Genomic DNA, 19,126 nt, shown 5'->3' on the forward strand with positions numbered 1-19,126 from the left:
AGCACTAGCGTGAGTGGCTAAAGGCAGTTTCTTTACCTATCAACAAATCTCACCGATCCACACCGGGATCGTGATGCGTTTGGTTTGATCCGACATTCTAAATATTAAACGCAAGTTTGGAGTTCTGATCAAGGACTGTGTAAATAAATCATTGTGCATTATGTTACAAACACGTGTTACCCACGGCTACTGTACTGTATAACGTAGCTAGAGCTAGCTAGTCTACAACTTTTCTTGCGCGTTCCCGTGACAGAGCCAGCCATTTTGATTTTGAAATATGACAGCAGCGAGATTCTTTTGCTGTTGCAGTTAGCTAGCTGAGCTAGAGTCCAGATGCTATCCTGGATCTAAACGATCAGTTTAATCGATGTATTTTGCACTTTAATTAGACGCGAGGTTTAAATCAAAACGGAACCTGGCCCATACCGACTCATCTACCTAGACATTCGTCAGATTTGTGACCGATTTTGCAATGATGATGAATGATGGGTGAAACGGACAGTCTGGGGATGTGCAACTGCACAGCTGACTGGCCTGGGACATATGAAAAATAGGCCAGAGCAGGCTAGTGTAATCTGGCGGGTCAAGGTAAGGTAGATACGTTTTTACAGGCTTTGTCTTTGGTGTTAGTTGTTTACCTTGTCAAATGTAGACTATAATGGACCAGTTGTTTTTAGCGCTGCTGGTGTTTTGGCCAACGGCATTGACTAAAAGTGAAGGCCACAACATATTTATGTTTATGTTGTTGTTGGCTAGCTGGTGGAAGCTACTGTAGCAGTGATTGTGTGCTGATCGGTCACACCAGTCCCTGCGACTGTTGACTAGTTTCACAAATTAGCCTGCGATGTCATTACTGGTGCAGGCCCCAGTTAGAAAGCTTACTAGCCATGTCATTGTCAAAGCTCAGTCGACTTCAAATAATATGATAAATTACATAATTATGTTACATGCGTACATACTGCTTATACTTGGAAAGCAGGTGCCATCACAGTCACGCATCCTTGAAAATATGCTGTTTTGGTTTTGTTAGGCTAAACCCCAGTGGTCTCCAAACCACCTGTATGGTGACTGGAGCAATTCTTGGCATATTGACTTCATTATATGTGCCTGCCCTGAAAAATAACCTGTGATACATCTCAAATGACAGTGCATTTTAAATCATGTGACAGGCTGTGTGATTTCGAGTTACATCAACCACAACAAACTACATTATGTGGTGGTTGGCCAGTCTCCTAACAGTTGTTTGCAGTGAAACACACTCAGGAACCTGGCACACTGTGTAAAGTTCTTTGTGACACCACTGTCTGAGTCAAGGTCAGGTGGCTTTATGCTTAATATTACATGTGTGAGAACAATTGGGCTATAGTTCACAAGAAACACTGGATACCAGAGATAGTAGATCTATTCAGCAGTAAACAGATAATGACATCACCCCAGATAATAGTTGGACAACAGTGTATTATGATAGCAGAGCTTGCCCTCAGTCTGTTGGCAGAACCTCTGAACCTCTGTCGAGTGTGTGTCTCAGAGGAAGCTGGATAATGTCATTATACAGACATGCATCTTTAACTCGGTTACAGAGAAAGCTTCCTGAAAGAGGCAACGCACTATTTTGCCCCACTGGAGTCTGGAATGATCCCAAGTCTTGCTTTTCAAGAGTTGGCCTATTATTTTCCATGACGAAACAGTGGGAAGATTGCAGCAGGATGTCTACCAGTGCGTGTTTCACCTCTACTCAGACTCCCCACCCACATTTCTTTCAGGTTGCAGACATCTCTACGTGTGAGAGTTCGTTTGTGCTTGTGGTGTGAGATTGTGTGGGGTGTAGAGTGAATGTGAGAGAGCTGTGTTGTTGACTGCAGACACCCATGCTGCTCTATATCCAGGCCACCTGCAATCTTCGAGACCCAGGTCTGTGTGCTCACAGAGCACTGACTGAGGACACTCCATATCCACGGGTAAGACGGACAGTTAGTCTCGATACACACATAAAAACAGTGCCTATCACATCATGTAGATGTATTCTTTTCTCAAGTTCTCCGTTTAGTTTACAACCTGCCTCAATCTCTCCTCTCCTAGCTGAGTGTGTGAGCTTGTGACCGCAGCAGCCATGTTTTGGAAGTTTGACCTGCACACTTCGTCCCACCTGGAGGCTCTACTGGATAAGGAGGACGTCACACTCACAGAGCTTATGGACGAGGAGGATGTGCTGCAGGAATGCAAGGCCCAGAACCGCAGGTTACTTTCGCATTATAGGCCTTACAGGACTAATGGGGTAACATCATTAGCATTTCCTTTGAGTAGCCTGTTTGTGCCAATGTCAAAGAGTGGTTTTCTGTCTCAATGCGCGCAAGGCTCCTCCTGTTCCTGTCTCAGGACAGCTGCATGCAGGAGCTGCTTCGTCTCATAACTACAGAGCCCCCTGCTGGTGTGGAGGAAACCTGGCGCTTCAAGTGAGTGTGCTAGTAGACTATACACTGCCCACTGTATAGTTTACAGGATCTTAGTCGGTCCAGAAACGAAGGCTCAAGCCCAAAATTCATAAAACATATCCGATATTGGTGTCAGAGACACGTCCCCTCCGAAAATGCTATGGTCTTACTTTCACCAACTGTGCAAAATCTGGGATGGTTAATAGGGGGAAAATAGCCATATCCCTTAGCCTTAGTACATGTCTACACCAGTGTGGTTTCTGAAAGAGTTCTGGCTAGGCCAGGACGTGGAGGTCTGTGACTGACTGGGCCTGTATTTGTTGCAGGTACCCTAACATAGCATGTGAGCTGCTGACGTGTGATGTCGCTGTAATTAATGATAAGCTGGGGAACGAGAAGCCGCTGTTGGAAACCCTGTATGCCTTTTTGGAGCAGCCCTCCCCCCTCAACCCCCTCCTCGCCTCCTTCTTCAGCAAGACCATTGGGAACCTTATCACACGCAAGACAGAGCAGGTAACACACCCACACAAACTCACACACACACACACACAGAGGACTCCAAAATCCTCTGCACATCTACACCTCAACCTCCAATACACCCACCACTTTGTAACAGTAAGACAGTGTAGCTGAAACTCCAATACCTTCCTGTATCTATGCTCACCCCCTTCTCACGGTCTTAGCCTCTGTCAAATCATGCCATATGTGACCAAGAGGCAGGGACACATTTCAAGTTCAAGTCTTTTATTGTCAGATGCACAGAGACTGCCCTCCTTTCAGTCACCACTGCCCTCCAGTCTGCCAGAGCGGCTTCCAGATCATCCGTTATCATTCTGCTGGACCTTTCTGCAGCGTTTGATACGGTTAACCACCAGATCCTGCTCGCCAGACTTTCTGAGATGGGCATCACTGGCACTGCACTCCAGTGGATCTCATCCTACCTGTCGGGAAGATCCTACCAGGTTTCCTGGGGAGGCAAACTGTCGGGCCCTCGCCAGCTCTCCACTGGTGTCCCACAGGGCTCCGTCCTTGGACCCCTCCTCTTCTCTCTGTACACCACCTCACTTGGACCAATCATCACCTCCCATGGCTTCTCCTACCACTGCTACGCTGACGACACGCAGCTGTACCTGTCGTTCCCCCCGACCGATCCGGGGATCTCAGCTAGGATTGAGGCCTGCCTCACAGACATCTCCGCCTGGATGACCGAGCACCACCTCCAGCTGAACCTCGCCAAAACAGAACTTCTCATCATCCCGGCTAAACCCTCCATCTCCCACGATCTCTCAATCACCCTGGGATCTGCGACGGTGACCCCTTCATCCTCTGCCAGGAACCTTGGGGTTACCATGGACGACGAGCTCTCCCTCACGGCCCACATTGCTGCGGTCTCCCGGTCGTGTAGATTCACCCTCTACAACATCCGGAAGATCAGGAGATACCTGTCTGAGCACTCCACCCAGCTGCTAGTCCAAGCACTCGTCCTCTCCAAGTTGGACTATTGCAACTCTCTGCTCGCTGGTCTCCCAGCATGTGCAACCCGCCCTCTTCAGAGGATTCAGAACGCGGCGGCCCGCCTGGTCTACAATCTACCCAGACGCTCCCATGTTACCCCGCTCCTCATCTCTCTCCACTGGCTACCTATCATGGCCCGTATCAGATTCAAGACCCTGGTATTGACCTTCCGAGCAGTGAACGGGACTGCACCCGTCTACATCAAGTCTCTCCTGCAGCCTTACACCCCCACCCGCCACCTACGGTCTTCTTCAGACAACCGCCTGGTGGTCCCACCGCTCAAGACCGCCCGGTCCCAACACAAGCTCTTCTCCTGTCTGGCCCCCCAGTGGTGGAATCAACTCCCCACCTCCATCAGAGACACTGACTGTCTCTCCACCTTCAAGAAAAGGCTCAAGACGCACTTGTTCCGGGAGTACAACGGTACTTAGGAACGGTTCGCTTGACCCGATGTTAGTTTCCTCAAGGATCACAATGACTCTTGCTTAGAGACTTGTTGCTCTTGTGGTTAGTGGTAACTGATTTAAATTTTTGGTTCTCGCTGTGATATATTGTTTTATTACTGTTGCTTGCTTTTTCCCACAGGTACACTTGCACTTATAGCTGTTCATGTTGTTTGGTTGTGACTTGTTTAACTACATGCTCTTATGGTTCTTCCCTTTGGCACTTACTTTGGTTGTTCACAATGTGTGCTTCATGTTTTGGCTACTCGCGATGTTTTTTGGCTATCTTGTTGTTATGATCAGTGACCTATGCACTTTGTAAAGCTCTCTCTTGGAAGTCGCTTTGGATAAAAGCGTCTGCTAAATGAATAAATGTAAATGTAAATGTAAATGTAACAACACAGGGTCAGACTGGGCACTGAAATTCTTAGGACAAGACGACGCAAAGCAACCTGGCATAACATATAAGTACACAGAACATAGATTACATCTATGATAAGCTAAACTATAGTACACCTCCTCATATACAAATAATATACAATATTCAATACAGTATACTAAACACACATACACACATCTAAATACATGATTACCTATACTAGCCTAAGACAAGTGAAGTACAATCGTGCAATATTGCTGATAGTGCAACCAGTAGCTGAAATAACCTATACTAACCTTATAAACCTATGCTAACCTAAGACAGCGAAGTACAATAGTGCAATATTGCTGATAATGCAACCAGTAGCTGAAAGTGACAGTGTGTAAAGTGACTAGTGAGAAGTGTATCAGTGTCCATATCAATGTCCCTTCAGATGGCCCTTGGAAAGAAACCTTGGAAAGGCTTCCGAATGGACATTGATATGGACGCCCTGATTTTGTGTTCAAGTGTTATTTAAAACGTGTTGTCATCACAGCCAGTGGGGTGTTCTTCTGGTAACCCCCCCCCCCCCCCCCGAGCGGGCCGGTCTAAGCCCTCTACGTCCACTCAGCCGTATTCAGCTGTCGTCTCTGTAGGTGATCTGGTTCCTGCGTGAGAAGGAGGGCTTCCTGCCTCTGGTGCTGAAGCACATCGACGCGTCGGCCATGATGGATCTGCTGCTGCGCCTCATCAGCTGCGTGGAGCCGGCCCCTCTTCGACAGGAGACGCTGAACGTGAGGCGCACACAAACACACGCATACACACTCAACTTGGCCACGACTCCCCACTTAGTGTATGGAGCGTAATGGAACAACAGCAGCGATCTTTCTCTGCAGTGGCTGAATAAGGAGAGACTCGCCCAGAGGCTCATTGAGCTCATTCACCCAGGGATCGATGACGAGGTGAGACGCGGAGCACACGCGCAACCATGTCGACATAGAAACAAACACAGGCAAAACCCACGCGACCGGCGACACAAAGGATGTGAGCCCGATGTGTGTGCACTTTTCAGAGACAGTCCAATGCGTCCCAGACGGTGTGTGACATCATTCGTCTCAGCAGAGACCAGGCCAATCAGCTCCAGGAGAACTCTGTGCCTGACCCGTTGCTCGCTGTTCTGGAGTCGTGAGTGTCCCCCCCCTTGCAACCAACCACACACACACACATACACACACATACAGCTGATGTCATGATCCTCTGTGTTTCCACAGTCAGGAGTGTGTGGGACAGCTGTTGAAGAACATGTTTGAGGGAGGCAGGACGGAGAGCTGCATCGTCAACGGAACTCAAGTGCTTCTTACCTTGCTGGAGATCAGGAGGCCTGTGTGAGTGGGACTGGCTCCGTCTGTGTCCGTCTTTAAGACGTCGGAAAAGAATCAACTGTACCGCTGTCAACTTTGTGTGTGTGTGTGTGTGTTTTAGGTTGGAGAGTCTGATGGATGTGTGTGCTCAGGGATGTGAGAGATGTTACCCAGTCAACAGCAGCATCCTACTGGCAATCCTCCCCCACCTCACAGACTTCCATCAACTGCTGCTGGATCCGCCCAAGGTAAACACCCACAAGTCCTGTGTACACACAGACGTGTCTAAACGTGACACGAACATCCAATGAAATGACCCCCCCTTCCCCCCCCCGTAGTGAAGCACATTTGAGGGATTTCCACAGTACAAGACTTTCCCACTGTGTGTTTAGGCCTGAGCAGATGCCGTCTCTGTGAGGTCAAGAGTTTCTGTGTCCTGTGTTTGTGTAGCGGGGCCCCATGCTGACCACCCTGGGCGTGCTGGAGGAGCCGCTGGGCAACAGCCGTCTCCACGCAGCCAGACTGGTGGCGTCTCTGCTGCAGAGCGGCTCTCAGACCAGTTCCCCCACGAACACGGGGGTCCTCCAGGAGCTCTGCAGGCTCAATTCCCTGGACCTGCTTCTGGTGAGATACTCGCCAACACCGGAGACGCAAGACGGAATATTACCGTAGTCGAGAAAGTGGCCTGTTCATAGGTGTTCAGTTGAAAAATACGATGTTCATCAAGATGGTGATACTTTTTTATTTTGCAGGACTTGTTTTTTAAGTTCATCTGGAATAACTTCTTGCACTTCCAAGTGGAGCTGTGTGTGGCCGGTGTCCTCTGCCACTCTGCCCAGGAGGGGAGGCCCCAGCCAGGCCCAGGGCCCCAGGAAAATTCCGGGCTTGTCAAGGAGCCCCAGCAGGAACAGGCCCCACCCAGTCCCAAACCTCCAGAGCCGTCCGTGGCTCCTGACGTCTCTCACAACACGCTGGTGGCACACGTAGGTGTCATCTCCGCTTGAGTGCATGTGTCCTGATTTGGTGCAGCACCTGTGAGACTCTCAAAATATCTCCACCCCTCCCTCTGGCTTTCTCTCTGTGTCTCTCGCCCAGCTTTTCCAGCACTGTCGCTTGGTCCAGAGGATTCTAGAGGCCTGGGAGGAGAATGACAAGATACAGTAAGCGACCGTCTGGCTACAGTGTTTCTGTTGCGTTGATGTGCTGCTTCCCCGGAGCGTCAGTGTGTCGTCACTTATGTTTCCAGGGCAGGCGGGGGAATGAGGAGGGGCTACATGGGTCACCTGACCAGGATTGCCAACACAGTGGTCCAGAACCTGGAGAAAGGCCCTGTACAGACCCATATTAGCAGTCTCATCACAGGTGAGTCTGAGAGAGAGAGCACGAGTGTGTGTGTGTTATACCCAGTCCACTTTTCATAACAAACTGTCGCTGGTTCCATCTGACTGGCTGTGGTTGCGTGGTGTGTTCCCTGGCTGCAGAGCTACCTGAAGACTGCAGGGGGCGCTGGGAGAGCTTTGTGGACCAGACCCTCACAGAGACCAACAGGAAGAACACGGTAGACCTGGTAAACACCTCACTGCAGGTGTCTTGCCTGCAGTCGGCGAGTCTCCTTGTGTTAAATGCTGTTTGAACGTTGTTTGCTGTGTTTTAGGTCAGCACCCACAACCTGCACTCCTCCAGTGAGGACGATGACATGGAGAGCCCGTTCCCCAATGAAATGTCACTGCAACAGGTACACTACACCCACACCCACATACACACACATACACACCCACATGTGTACACAACCACGACCTGGCCCACTAGCTGACCCGTAGCGATGCGACTGGATTTTTGCAGGCCTTCTCAGACTACCAGATCCAGCAGATGACCGCAAACTTTGTGGATCAGTTCGGCTTCAACGACGAGGAGTTTGCCGAGCATGATGACAGCATCAAGTAAGAGATGGCCGATCTGTGTTTCAGCAAAGAGTTTCTGTGTGTCTGTGTGTGTGTGTGTGTGTGTGTGTGTGTGTGTGTGTGTGTGTGTGTGTACGTACTAATGGAGGGATTTGCACTTGTCATTGCAGTGCCACCTTTGACCGTATTGCAGAGATCAACATGAACATTGACGGAGGGGAGGACAGTGTGAGTTAACCAGCATGCTAACTCCACTTTACGGAGTAGCTGCAATGGGCCATTCACTTGGTATCTGTTGGTATACAGTGTTTCCTCTAGGATTCTTTTTAGCAGTGGGGGCAGGTCTGCTACTAGTGGTAGGCTACTTAAAGAAACCTTCCACTCATAAAGTATGTTCTAAATGGCATAAATGCTGCCAATTAATAATTGACGTAACAAGTTATTGTACATGGTAAGTAGCCTAGCCTATCGATTAAGATACTCGAAAGCATGTACACTGTCTGCTTCATTTGATCTTGATAGGCTGAGCATTCGGTAGCAAGTAATAACAATAAACCCACTATTTATTAATTAAAACTACTTCAGCATAATAATGCACCTAAAATACAAACGTGAGCAAGGGCAGCAATCGCTATCGAATCAACAGACGTGCAATTTAGCTAGCAGGGGAAGAATACAAACAATGAAAATCACCAGTTTACTTAATTTAAATTTGCAAGATTTATAGACTAATACAATAACAGGCTTAAATAAACTGACAACATAAATTATACGATTTACAGTTCTCAAGGACGCACACACGCAATCCCAACTGCGGTGTGAAGCGCGTGTCCGTGCTATTCTCCGACATGCACTCTAACAATCTCTGCTGATACACGGACTTTTGTACAACCCTATTTCTGATACCGTGGTGGCAAAAATTCAGCTGCCACGGCAAAATCAACATCGAGGAAACACTGGTATAGTAAGAAGCTGTGTGCGTGCGTGTGTGTGTGTGGTGTCGTCTGCAGTCCAGCACTACCGTGTTTGAGGCGTGCTCCAAGGAGAAAATTCAGCCCTTTGATGATGAGGAGGACATCTGGGAAGAGAAGGAGATCAACTATGCAAGGCAGGGCAAGTCCAGGACTAGGTACACACACACACACCGTGGACTGGACACGTTGATCCAATGCCCTTGAACACACATAGAGCCAGTCCTCCTCTCTGTCAGGTTTGGTGGTTCTCAATGGTACAGGCCGCCGTCTCAAAGCGACGGGGCGAGCGACGCTCCTGCGCCGAGCTCCTGCGCCGACCCTCCTGCGCCGGGCTCCGACACGGACGAGGGGGAGGGGCCAAAAGAGGGAGCGGAAAATGTCAAGAAGGAGATCCCGACGGAGCCCCCCCAGAGTGAGTCCCACTCAGCCAGGTCACGGAGCACGCTACGCCTTACACCGTCGTTCCATGGTGACCACGAGTTAACTTGTCGAATTTCTGTCAGGCGTTGGCTGGACAGCTGATTTCGGGGAGGTGAACTCCAAGGCCCCCGCTGCAGGAGCTGGCATCTCAGCTTGGGACAGTGTCGCCCCCCAGCCGGTCACCACGGAGACGGAGGAAAAAGGCTGGGCCAAGTTTACAGACTTCCAACCCTTCTGCTGGTGCGTTAGCCTTTCCACGTGCATGCGCATGCTGTGTGGGCACGTGTATCTCCATAGCGTTCTAAGCCCTGTGTGTGCGTGTCCTCAGCTCAGAGACGGGTCCGAGATGCAGCTCTCCTGTGGACTCGGAGATCAGCGGGTCTGACGGAACTAAACCGGACCAGGATCGGAACCGTGAGTTTGAACACACACACACACACATCTCTCTTGTCCGTGTCTCTACTGGATGTATGAAGGCGTGTGACCCCCCCCCCTCCACATCTGCAGCCTGTGTGTGGAGCGTGTGCGTGGCGAGGAAGGCCCCCCTGGTGGCGTCGGACAGCTCTTCATCAGGCGGCTCCGACAGCGAGGAGGAGGAGGAGAAGACCGAGTCCGTCTCCACGGACACGGTCACCACGGAGACGATCACCACGGTAGCCGGCAAAGAGACCCTCCGACTCACCGTGGATGCCAAACACGAGAGGGCGGTCTTCACCAGGTGTGCACACACACGCGCGCGCGCACACACACTCAGTTTCTCTTTCCACTTCAGTGCAGTCTGTTCCTCTCCCTGTCTCACTGTTCACACCAACCCTGTCCTCCTACCCCTTCTCCTCTCTCTGCCCAAACACACCCTGCCTGATCCTGCTGCCCTCCCTGCCCCTGTTTCTCTGCTCCCTCTCTCTCCCGCGTGTCTGTCCTCCTGCTTCTCCTCCTCCCATCTCCCCCTGTCCCCTCCTCCCTCCCTCCCTCCCTGTCCCCTCTCTCCCCCTGTGTTCTCCTCTCCCCTCCAGAGTATTCAGACCAGCGGTCAGAGGGTATGTAGAGACAGAGGTGTGTGTCTCTGATCTGGCAGTGTGTCATGTTTGAGCAAGGCTTGAGGTTCAGGCTTTATGGAGATCTCGACCACTGTAAAAGAAAGTGTTGCGTGCAAGACTTGCACTGAAGCAGAAGTGCGCGAGTGCGTGTGTGTGTGCATGGTCTACTACTAACTGAGTGTGACTGACGACGAGGCTGCTGTCACCCCAGTCTGAACGTGTCCAGTCTGCTGAGTTCTGGAGCTGTGGTCCGTCTAGACAGCTGTGGCCTCTCTTCTTCTAGTGAGGAGGACAAGCCGCCCCTGGACAGACTCTCCACCAGAGAGGAGAAGAAAGACAAGAAGAAGGAGAAGGACGGCGACGCGACCCACCCCGGCCCCTGGCCCCCCACAGACCGCCCTGCAGCACTCACTAAGTAAGCTGCGCGTGCGAGGAGTCTTCTAGAAACGATGTGACCGTCCATGTTGAGAGCATGTTGCTGTCGCGCACGCGACCGGTCAGACACGGAGCCTTTCCTCTCCGCTGTTCTTTCCTGTGTGAGCTATTGGGTGGAATCGAATATTTATTATCATCCATGATGACGTCGTTAGGAATTTGAAAACGGGTCGACGAAATTTGCCTCTGATCCGTTTACGTTTGTTGCCCTGAGCTGCTGATGAAAGGAAGGGGGCTGTTCAGTGACTGTGTGCATTAATAAGAACAAGGGAAGGTTTTAAATGTAATGGCTTGAAGACTTTTCTCTGAGGGTGGAGAGGTGAGAAGAGGAAGTTGTCAGAGTAAAGTGCTAAATGAAAATAATGTTTAACGTAAGTATCCATCTTAACACCGTTCATTTCTCATCTCCCCACAGAGAGACACCCCCCTCTGCAAACGACCCAGCCTAGAAATGCGGTACACACACAGACACTCACACGCACACACATACACACACACACACTTATACACACACTTCATTATACAGCATCCTGTGGTGTTCAGCAGTGCTGTCTTGCCAGGTCAGTGTCCAGAGCTGATTCAGAAAAAGAGGGAGGCACAGGGAGAGCGGAAGCTTCTGGACTGAGAACAACCAACCAATAAATGTGTCCCTGCTCCTACAGTAGTGTCTCCTAAGTATACAGTAACATCATCACACAGGGACTGTGTGTGTGTGTGTGTGTGTGTGTGTGCGCGTGTGTGTGTGGGATTCAGCTTTATGTTGTCGTCGGGGTTGTTTGGCTTGGCTTGGCTCCTTGGCTGAGCTAGATTTTGCACTTAAACTCTTTGTTGAGGCGCTGACCTCAGGCTGTGGTTCTGTCCTCAGCTCAGAGCAGGGAGGGCTGGGGGTGTGAGGGAGAGGGGAACACTGAAAGATCCTCTAAGCCAACTTCTGTCACTGTGCCGTTTCAGTAAACCTTTTTTTGTTTTTGTTTTCCCATGATCTGAAGTGCACATTTTGATCATATGTTATGAGAAAATTGTTCTTTGTCTCTTCTGTTTTGGAAAATTCCCCCCTTGCTCTGCATCTCTCTGTTTCTGCCTTTCTCTGTCTGTGGAGCATTTCAGGTTGTTTTGTGTGTGTGTGTGTGTGCATGTGTGTGTGCGTGTGTGTGTGTGTGTGTGTGTGTGTAGGCTCTGTCTAAAAAGAGTGTGTTCTCAGGTCTAAAGAAGGGTCGGTGGATGTGATGAAAGCACACCTGTGTGACACAAATACATGTGTATGTGCACGCACGCACGGACACACACACACTTTCACAAACACCGGGTCAAGGAACCGCATATCACCCTCCCACAGAACTGTTTAAATGTAATATTGTGACATTTGAACCTGTATTAGGTTGTGGCTTTTCTTCTTGGTAATATGTAAACGTAATATATGTAAACAGTATATATAAACAGTATATCTTCTATTTTTGGAATAAATCCAGATGTATGGTAAAACAGTTGTTTTGCAGGTTGCAGTGTGTGTATTGTTCTGTTGAAATGAGGCAATAACTATGTTAATCTTTCTTTGTACCCCAGCATCAGTTCCAGTTCCTCTGCTACATACTTCCTCTGTTTGTGAGTGTGTGAGCGACCGTGTGTGTAACTTTTGTTTCAAGATTGTTTTATAGGTTTAGTATATGGGGAATATACTGTATGTCTTCCATATACTTCCTGTGACTTAACATGTTTTATTTTATTAGTAAAACAAATGTCCTGTCCTTATCAGGGCTGGAGCAGATACAAGTTCACATACCTATACTTTAATTTATGTTTTTGTAATTTAATCACATTTTTAAAGCACTTTTGAAAGCACTTTTTTGGTTGCTAGCCTACTAAACTTTGGCAAAGTCGTCCATTTTTGGTCACAAAATAGGGCATGTTTTGACTTGAACGAGTGACAGAATTATATGAAAATAAGCCTGTTTCTCCACAAAGCTTGTTGCCAAAGTATGTCTTCCCTCTAGGGAAGGGCTAGATCTCAAACCTGTGAAGTGGTTTTCTTCTCCTTAAAAGTTGGGTAGAAGCAACTTGGCAGTTGGGCCCTTTGCAGACTGGACTGTGGAGAAGAGGTCACTGTTGGGATCCAGCCTGGCCCAGTTCTGTTTCACTCCTTCCCCAAGCATTTTCTCCTAGCTCATCATCAATATTCAACCCAAAGAGCTGTTTTCTCAACACAGAATAGCTGAAACCTGCCGAGTCATTGAAAGAAACGTGTGAAATAGAACTGGGCACCTTAGTCAGGCTTTAAGCAGGAAGTCAGGGTTGTGTACAGGGTCTGAATACATCATACCTTTCACCTCCAAGCCCCATGCACTGTATCTGACCCATAGGCTACCACACTTACACATGTGGTACAAACACATGGGCTGTGTGTCAGAGAGTGAGTTCCGGACAGCTCTGTGTAGTCAGATGGCTTTTGTAAAGTGGTCTGATGCTGGTGGTCTTTGCTGTATAGACAGTAACGTGTCAGTTACCTGTTGTCAAACTTAGCTTGTACATTCAGATATGAAACTAATAAATATGTCTATCCAGATTAAACGGGCCTCGTGTCTCTATCTTGTGGTTTTTATACTGACACGGTAGCCTACAGCACACACACACTATAGCAGCACCACAAATATGTTTACTTTAGGGCTGTTTGACACAGATGCAAATCGTTTGGTAAATATGGCCACCAGCTCTACACTGCCCCTGCCTACACCCTGAGAGAAAGGGTCACATGATAGTAGAGTTGTAACTGCTACTGCCACAGACCTGCTCAGTGGTAGTACAAGGTAGAAAATGACTCATCATACACATAAAGTAGAACCAGCCACAACAGTCTCTACAAATGTCATAGAGTGAAGTGCTGAGGTATTTGCCAGAGACATCCTACTGTTATAGTTTATGAGGGGTCCACAGATGAAAACACTTAGAAGTCTTTTCCTGTTCTCTCCCCCTCTCTGTCCTTTTGATCATTCTTTCGCGCACACATGCCCGCAAGTGAATCGCCTCTGTCATTTGCACCTGGGATCTGAGCGTGCATGTGGGGAATTCTGGAGGGAGGATGGAGTCAAGTCAAAGGGTGGGGTTGGCGGAAAGGGGAGGAGCCGAAAGGAGAGTAAATGTGTTGTGGCTCTGCGTTGTGGAGAAACCTGCCTGTCCGCTTTCCTCCGTGAGAGGAGGGGCCTGGGAGGTTGAGGGGGGTGACGGAGACAAAGAAGACACACACACACACACAGGAGAGAGAAGGAGAAAGAGAGAAACGGGAGCTTTTCTGTACACCGTGGATCTTTTTCCTCCAGAAACATTCTTTCGATCGCACTTGGACTGTTGCTAAAGGAAAGTAGTTGGACTTGGCGCTTGTATGTTAATCCAAGTTCCCATGGGTGTGAGCTTGAGACAATTGTGTGAGAGCACCTGTTTGTCTGATTGAGCGAGAGTTTAGGGTTAGGGTGTAAACGCGTATTTATGGGATGGCAAGGGTTTCTGGAAGTACCAACAGGTCTTAGCTCTGTGCCATGGGGGGTTGTCATAGTTACCCCTCTGCTGCGGAGACAGACACCACGACCCTTCACCTCTCTGACATCACTGATGATAAACTGTAAGTACTTCTCGTTTCTCCCAGTTCTTCCATGTCTCTACTTTATCCTGACACTTTGCAGGCACAAAATGTGGTCATTCATAATAAAGGCATGCATTACTTTGAGCAATATCAATGATTTAACCTGAAAACAGTCTAGTTTGTTACTTGCTCACCTCTGGGTTTAGCTGAGTGTTAGAGTGAGTAAGGGCGAGCGAGAGAGACAGAGAGAGAGAGAGAGAGAGAGAGAGAGAGAGAGAGAGAGAGAGAGAGAGAGAGGTGGCTGCACATGGTTAACTGAGGAATGTTCTCCTGATAAGGATTGGTTGTGTATGCGCGAGAGAGCGCGAGCATCACATATTTGCGTGATGGCTATTGGTGGAGGTGAATTCCTTCAGCAGCTCGGCGAATGTGTCTCAAAAGTTTCATGTGAATGACAGTGGAAAACTGTGTGTCTGCTCGATTGTGCTGTAACTTTATCTCCGTGTACACAGCACAGTGAAATGTGGGCGCACAGCTAACAAAGTAAGGGAGTCGAAGCGGTTAGTTTACCTATAAATACATTAGCTCTGGGTTCATGCATTATGTCTGTTCATGTGTGTGTGTGTGTGTGTGTGTGCGCGTGTTTACTTTTGAATCCTTCCAGTGGTAGTAGGATGTAGGAAATAGGTAAGGTATAAACATTTAGAAATAAAGAGGTCCATTTGAGAGGTTTTGTAAACAAAGTCGTTTTCCTATAACATTATCAAGAGCATTATTACTTAGAAAACCCTTAATGACATAGCCTCAAGCTGTATTGAGGAAGCTACTATATCAAGCACCTGTCACGACAGTGACCGATATTACTTCCTCCTTTCTTTTGGTTGTGATTAGCAGGGGTAAGGTAACCTGATTCCAAATCTGAAGTAAGATGTAATATCTAGCTCCATGGTCTGGTCCCACTCCTTGCCCTGGAGGCTTCCAGAGCAGTAAGCTTGACTCCTCCCTAAACCTGGACATGCAGGATTATCCTGAAGTTGGATCCTGGGCATTTCCCTGTTCCAGAATGTCCTCTCAGTACTGTCACTATTAATGTCTCACTGATTCGTTCTCCTCTATCCCCTCCCCTCTCTCCCTGCCTTCTATTTAGACAAAGATCATGCTGTTTGCTCATTGAGACACTTCTGCTACCATGTATGCGCACGCACACACACCCAAACGCATACACACACATACTGTACACACACACACACAGACAGACATAGCCAAACAAATCCATCCAGGAGGCCAGTAAACCCCCATAGAGAACACTGCATCTCTGTTTACAGAAGTAGCAAGGTCACACAGATGCACACACACACTAACACACACACACAAACAGTCAGAGAAACACACACGATTCCTACTGCTCCGTGGTGGTCTCGGAGTTTGGACTGAGGACACATCCCCAAGAGGGAAGTGGGAACTTCACATGACTTCACACAAACAATACTGACCTCTTCAATCAGGTCTAGGTTATGTTCCATGTCATAACACTGGGGGTGTCCGTCTCTCACACACTCGTACTCGGAGGTGTTCCCATTTTAATAACCGCACACCCTCCCTGTCAGAGGAACGAACACGGTTTGCATGAATTCAAATCTCTGGAGAGACTGCATGCGTAAGGCACAGTCTTTAGGACACTCAAACAGTCCCACCGATTATACCCGAGGTAATGACACAATCCAGAATTTGAGTCTATAGGCCAGAGTCTTTCAATTCTGAATCAACCATTCTTCCTGGAAAGGGTTTGTTGAATGTAACCACTTCTGCCTTCCACATATTGGTGCACTATAACTTGTTACTGTGTCTGGTCTGAGTTATCTCTGCTGGGTTGTGCTGACTAGTGCAGTAGCATGGATCATTAACTGTAATTACACTGGCACTTAGTAGAATGGCTTCGTAACCTTCTAGCACTGGACATAAACATCTGCAGCAACAGCAAAAATGTGCGTTTGTGTGTTTGGTTTCAAGTTGAGCTCACTATGCAACTTTATCACAAGCTAGTAAATCAGTCTGACAAGGACTGCAATGCCTGAGAAAACTGGGTAGTGGGGGAGGAGAAAGACTAACAGTGAGGCCATAAAACAGCCATCTCTTTCCAGAGGTTTCTACCTGCTACCCAGTCAGAGGTAGACACAGCTTCTATAGGCTCTCTCACTCTGTTTCCTATGTGGACCACAGCATTTATAAGCAAGAGAAGTACTGTACTGTACCATACACTCTCCTTCTCTCTCTCTCTTTCTCATCCTCTCTCTCTTTCCTCTACCGCTCTCTGCTTAGCCTGAGTACTCAGTCTACATCCTCTCTCTTGGAAACTCTCCCTCTTCCCACTGTACTGGTGTGATTTGTATTGTCAGGGGTATAAACAATAACAACCTGGAAGAGCGTCCATATCTTCAGCCTGAGAATGTGCGTGAGCGCATCACAGACACAAACATGTCCAGCTTCACAACCCTGCCCCCTGGGCTCGACCACACGGAGTGGCTGGCTACCAACAGTAAGTACCCCCCCCCCCCCCCCCTCCCCCGCCAAACACACACACAATTACTTATATACTAACACTCACAAAAGTTGGACAGTACTGTACATGCAAATGTCTGATCCCTTTCCTTTGAGGTTTTACTCCCCCGCAGGGCTTTCCTATAGTACCTCACTTCCTGTCTCTCACTCTCTTTCTCTGTCTCACCTTCTCTCACTGTCTTTAGCAGTAGCATTCTTTCAGAACACCAACCTGCTCTCCAGCGCTCTCTCTGAGTTCTGCACCACAGCTTCCTGTCCTACGGCCTGTGGACCGGGCAACACGTGAGCGAAACGCACACACACAACGCCTTTTTCAACACTTTTGTGGCACCATGTGTGCACGGTCATGACATAATGAGGGGACGTCGTTCATCTTCTTGACCCCTTGTTTGTGTGGTCAGGGTGTACGTCTGGACAGATGACCAAGGGAAGAAGCTCAAGTGCTCTGCTCCTCTTTACTTTGACTACGCCATGTCATACATTCAGGAGCTACTGGCGGATGAAGATGTGTTCCCTACTAAAGCAGGTAAAAAAGACACACCCACACACAATACAGACCTTCAAGCACACAGAAACAAACAAATCAACTGATCAATCAATGATTAGTCACTCATCCTTCCCGACCTGTCCATGAACCACACTCTTCCTAAACTGTCTCCAAACTCCTCTCCCTCTCACTTCCCTGCCTCTCGCCTCTTCTCCTCCAGGTTCGGTGTTCCCTGCAGGTTTTGTCTTCCTGGTCCAGAAGGTGTTTCTGCTGTTGTTCAGGTCTCTGGCCCACATCTACTGGTCCCACTACAGGGAGACTCTGGCCTTAGGCCTGCACCCTCACCTCAACACCTTGTTCACACACCTCATACACTTCACCCTGCAGCATCGACTACTGGATCCTGAGCACACGGATACTCTAAGGGACCTGATCTCTGCTCTGGGACAGAACAGCTAGACCCAACCCCAACAGACACGCTTTCCCGATCTTATTTACTCCTTTTTACTCTGCACGTGTTTTGATATAACTGTCATGGTATAACTGTGTGGTTGATCTAGTACGACATCCGTACGTCGAATACCACATCCATGGTACGGATAATGGACCAAAGCAACAATGAGAATCTTAGGGTAGTTTGGAATAATACATCTGTGTGTGTGTCCACATTCAAATGCTTCTTCTTGTCGATGCACGCATGCGCCTGTATGAGCTCTATGCAGCTCTCGTTCGTTTGTTTGGGCTGCTGTACCGACTGGCTGGTGAGCTGGACTGTAAATATTGTGTCGAAGCATCTTCAGCACCATCTGTACCACAATAAGGTCTTATAATCCTGTGGTGTTAGAGATCACAGCTTGCATCTTTTCAGATACTCTTTGGTGATTATATTTATTTATATTGTCTAATACACAGGCAATGGTACTCAAATTAATGTACTACATTCTAATATCAAGAGTCTCTATAGTATACCCCTTTTTCCCATTTTTACGTCATACTGTTTATTTACCCGTAATCACAGATATGAACCTTAATATGATTGGATGGTTTGGAAAAATATTATTTATTTTGAGCTGTTAGTATCCATAGACCCAGACAAGTTTTGTTACAATGTGTATTGATATACCGGTACTACTGCACTATACAACAGCATATTACAGATCAGTCTCTCTACAAGTGTTGGCATCTATCTGTAGTGTTGTTTGATTTCACACACTATTCTACATTGTCTTGTAGTTTCATATTTTGGGGGGGCTTCTTCTGTGGTAGTACAGTTGCAGATGGCATCCTCCAACCATTTACAACCAAGCAGCAAGTTGATAGCACCATCTGCTGGTGGACAAGCAGAAATACCATCAGCTCTTGACTCTCCTGAATCAGTCCTGGAGCCTTCATATCAAATCAAATCAAAATGTATTTGTATAGCCCTTTTTACACGCAAGCATGTCACAGAGGGCACATACGCCCATAGAACTGCCCCTCAACCAACCTAAACCCTCAAGGGAGACAAGGAAAAGGAGGAGAAATTCAGTGAGGAATCCCTTCCTCCAGAGACGGTTGGTGAAAGAGATGAGCAGAACACAGGCTTAACATAGTCATCAGCAGGGAAATGTCAATGGGTTTTTGAAACACCAAA

At 48.2% G+C, this 19,126-nt stretch overlaps 2 protein-coding genes across 5 annotated transcripts; both read left to right on the plus strand.

The window, feature by feature from the left end:
• Positions 1-50: 50 nt before the first annotated feature.
• Positions 51-13,439, plus strand: ppp6r2b (protein phosphatase 6, regulatory subunit 2b). 3 transcript variants are annotated; one of them, XM_067234006.1, is made up of 26 exons: positions 51-588; positions 1,764-1,958; positions 2,080-2,238; positions 2,355-2,453; positions 2,759-2,945; positions 5,405-5,542; positions 5,645-5,710; positions 5,821-5,933; positions 6,020-6,133; positions 6,231-6,357; positions 6,560-6,733; positions 6,862-7,092; positions 7,205-7,269; positions 7,356-7,471; positions 7,591-7,676; positions 7,764-7,844; positions 7,952-8,049; positions 8,181-8,238; positions 9,021-9,139; positions 9,221-9,396; positions 9,488-9,644; positions 9,733-9,818; positions 9,912-10,122; positions 10,418-10,441; positions 10,725-10,856; positions 11,292-13,439. In XM_067234006.1, exons 3-26 carry the CDS (start codon positions 2,111-2,113, stop codon positions 11,323-11,325), a joined length of 2,820 nt encoding a protein of 939 aa, XP_067090107.1. In that variant the 5' UTR covers positions 51-588; positions 1,764-1,958; positions 2,080-2,110; the 3' UTR covers positions 11,326-13,439. The 3 variants fall into 3 exon arrangements, with proteins under 3 accessions (XP_067090107.1, XP_067090108.1, XP_067090109.1); XM_067234007.1 differs by having other exon boundaries at positions 7,591-7,667; XM_067234008.1 differs by lacking the exon at positions 10,418-10,441 and having other exon boundaries at positions 52-588.
• A 671-nt stretch (positions 13,440-14,110) lies between these two features.
• On the plus strand, positions 14,111-18,666 carry LOC136942238 (MOB kinase activator 2). Of its 2 annotated transcripts, none has more exons than XM_067235086.1 (5): positions 14,111-14,486; positions 16,844-16,983; positions 17,195-17,288; positions 17,408-17,532; positions 17,714-18,666. In XM_067235086.1, exons 1-5 carry the CDS (start codon positions 14,404-14,406, stop codon positions 17,950-17,952), a joined length of 681 nt encoding a protein of 226 aa, XP_067091187.1. In that variant the 5' UTR covers positions 14,111-14,403; the 3' UTR covers positions 17,953-18,666. The 2 variants fall into 2 exon arrangements, with proteins under 2 accessions (XP_067091187.1, XP_067091185.1); XM_067235084.1 differs by having other exon boundaries at positions 14,385-14,486; positions 17,192-17,288.
• The last annotated feature ends 460 nt before the right edge of the window (positions 18,667-19,126 follow it).

Source organism: Osmerus mordax, chromosome 4 (genome assembly GCF_038355195.1).
Source record: "Osmerus mordax isolate fOsmMor3 chromosome 4, fOsmMor3.pri, whole genome shotgun sequence".
In the NCBI taxonomy this organism is placed as follows: Eukaryota; Metazoa; Chordata; class Actinopteri; order Osmeriformes; family Osmeridae; genus Osmerus; species Osmerus mordax.

Coding starts and splice junctions, on each gene's coding strand:
- LOC136942238 (XM_067235084.1), top strand. CDS start 14,404: ATGGGGGGTTGTCATAGTTACCCCTCTGCTGCGGAGACAGACACCACG. Junction 16,984..17,191: donor GGAGTGGCTGGCTACCAACA/GTAAGTACCCCC, acceptor CACTGTCTTTAG/CAGTAGCATTCTTTCAGAAC. Junction 17,289..17,407: donor GCCTGTGGACCGGGCAACAC/GTGAGCGAAACG, acceptor TTGTGTGGTCAG/GGTGTACGTCTGGACAGATG.
- ppp6r2b (XM_067234006.1), top strand. CDS start 2,111: ATGTTTTGGAAGTTTGACCTGCACACTTCGTCCCACCTGGAGGCTCTA. Junction 6,358..6,559: donor TGCTGCTGGATCCGCCCAAG/GTAAACACCCAC, acceptor GTGTTTGTGTAG/CGGGGCCCCATGCTGACCAC. Junction 7,270..7,355: donor GAGGAGAATGACAAGATACA/GTAAGCGACCGT, acceptor TTATGTTTCCAG/GGCAGGCGGGGGAATGAGGA.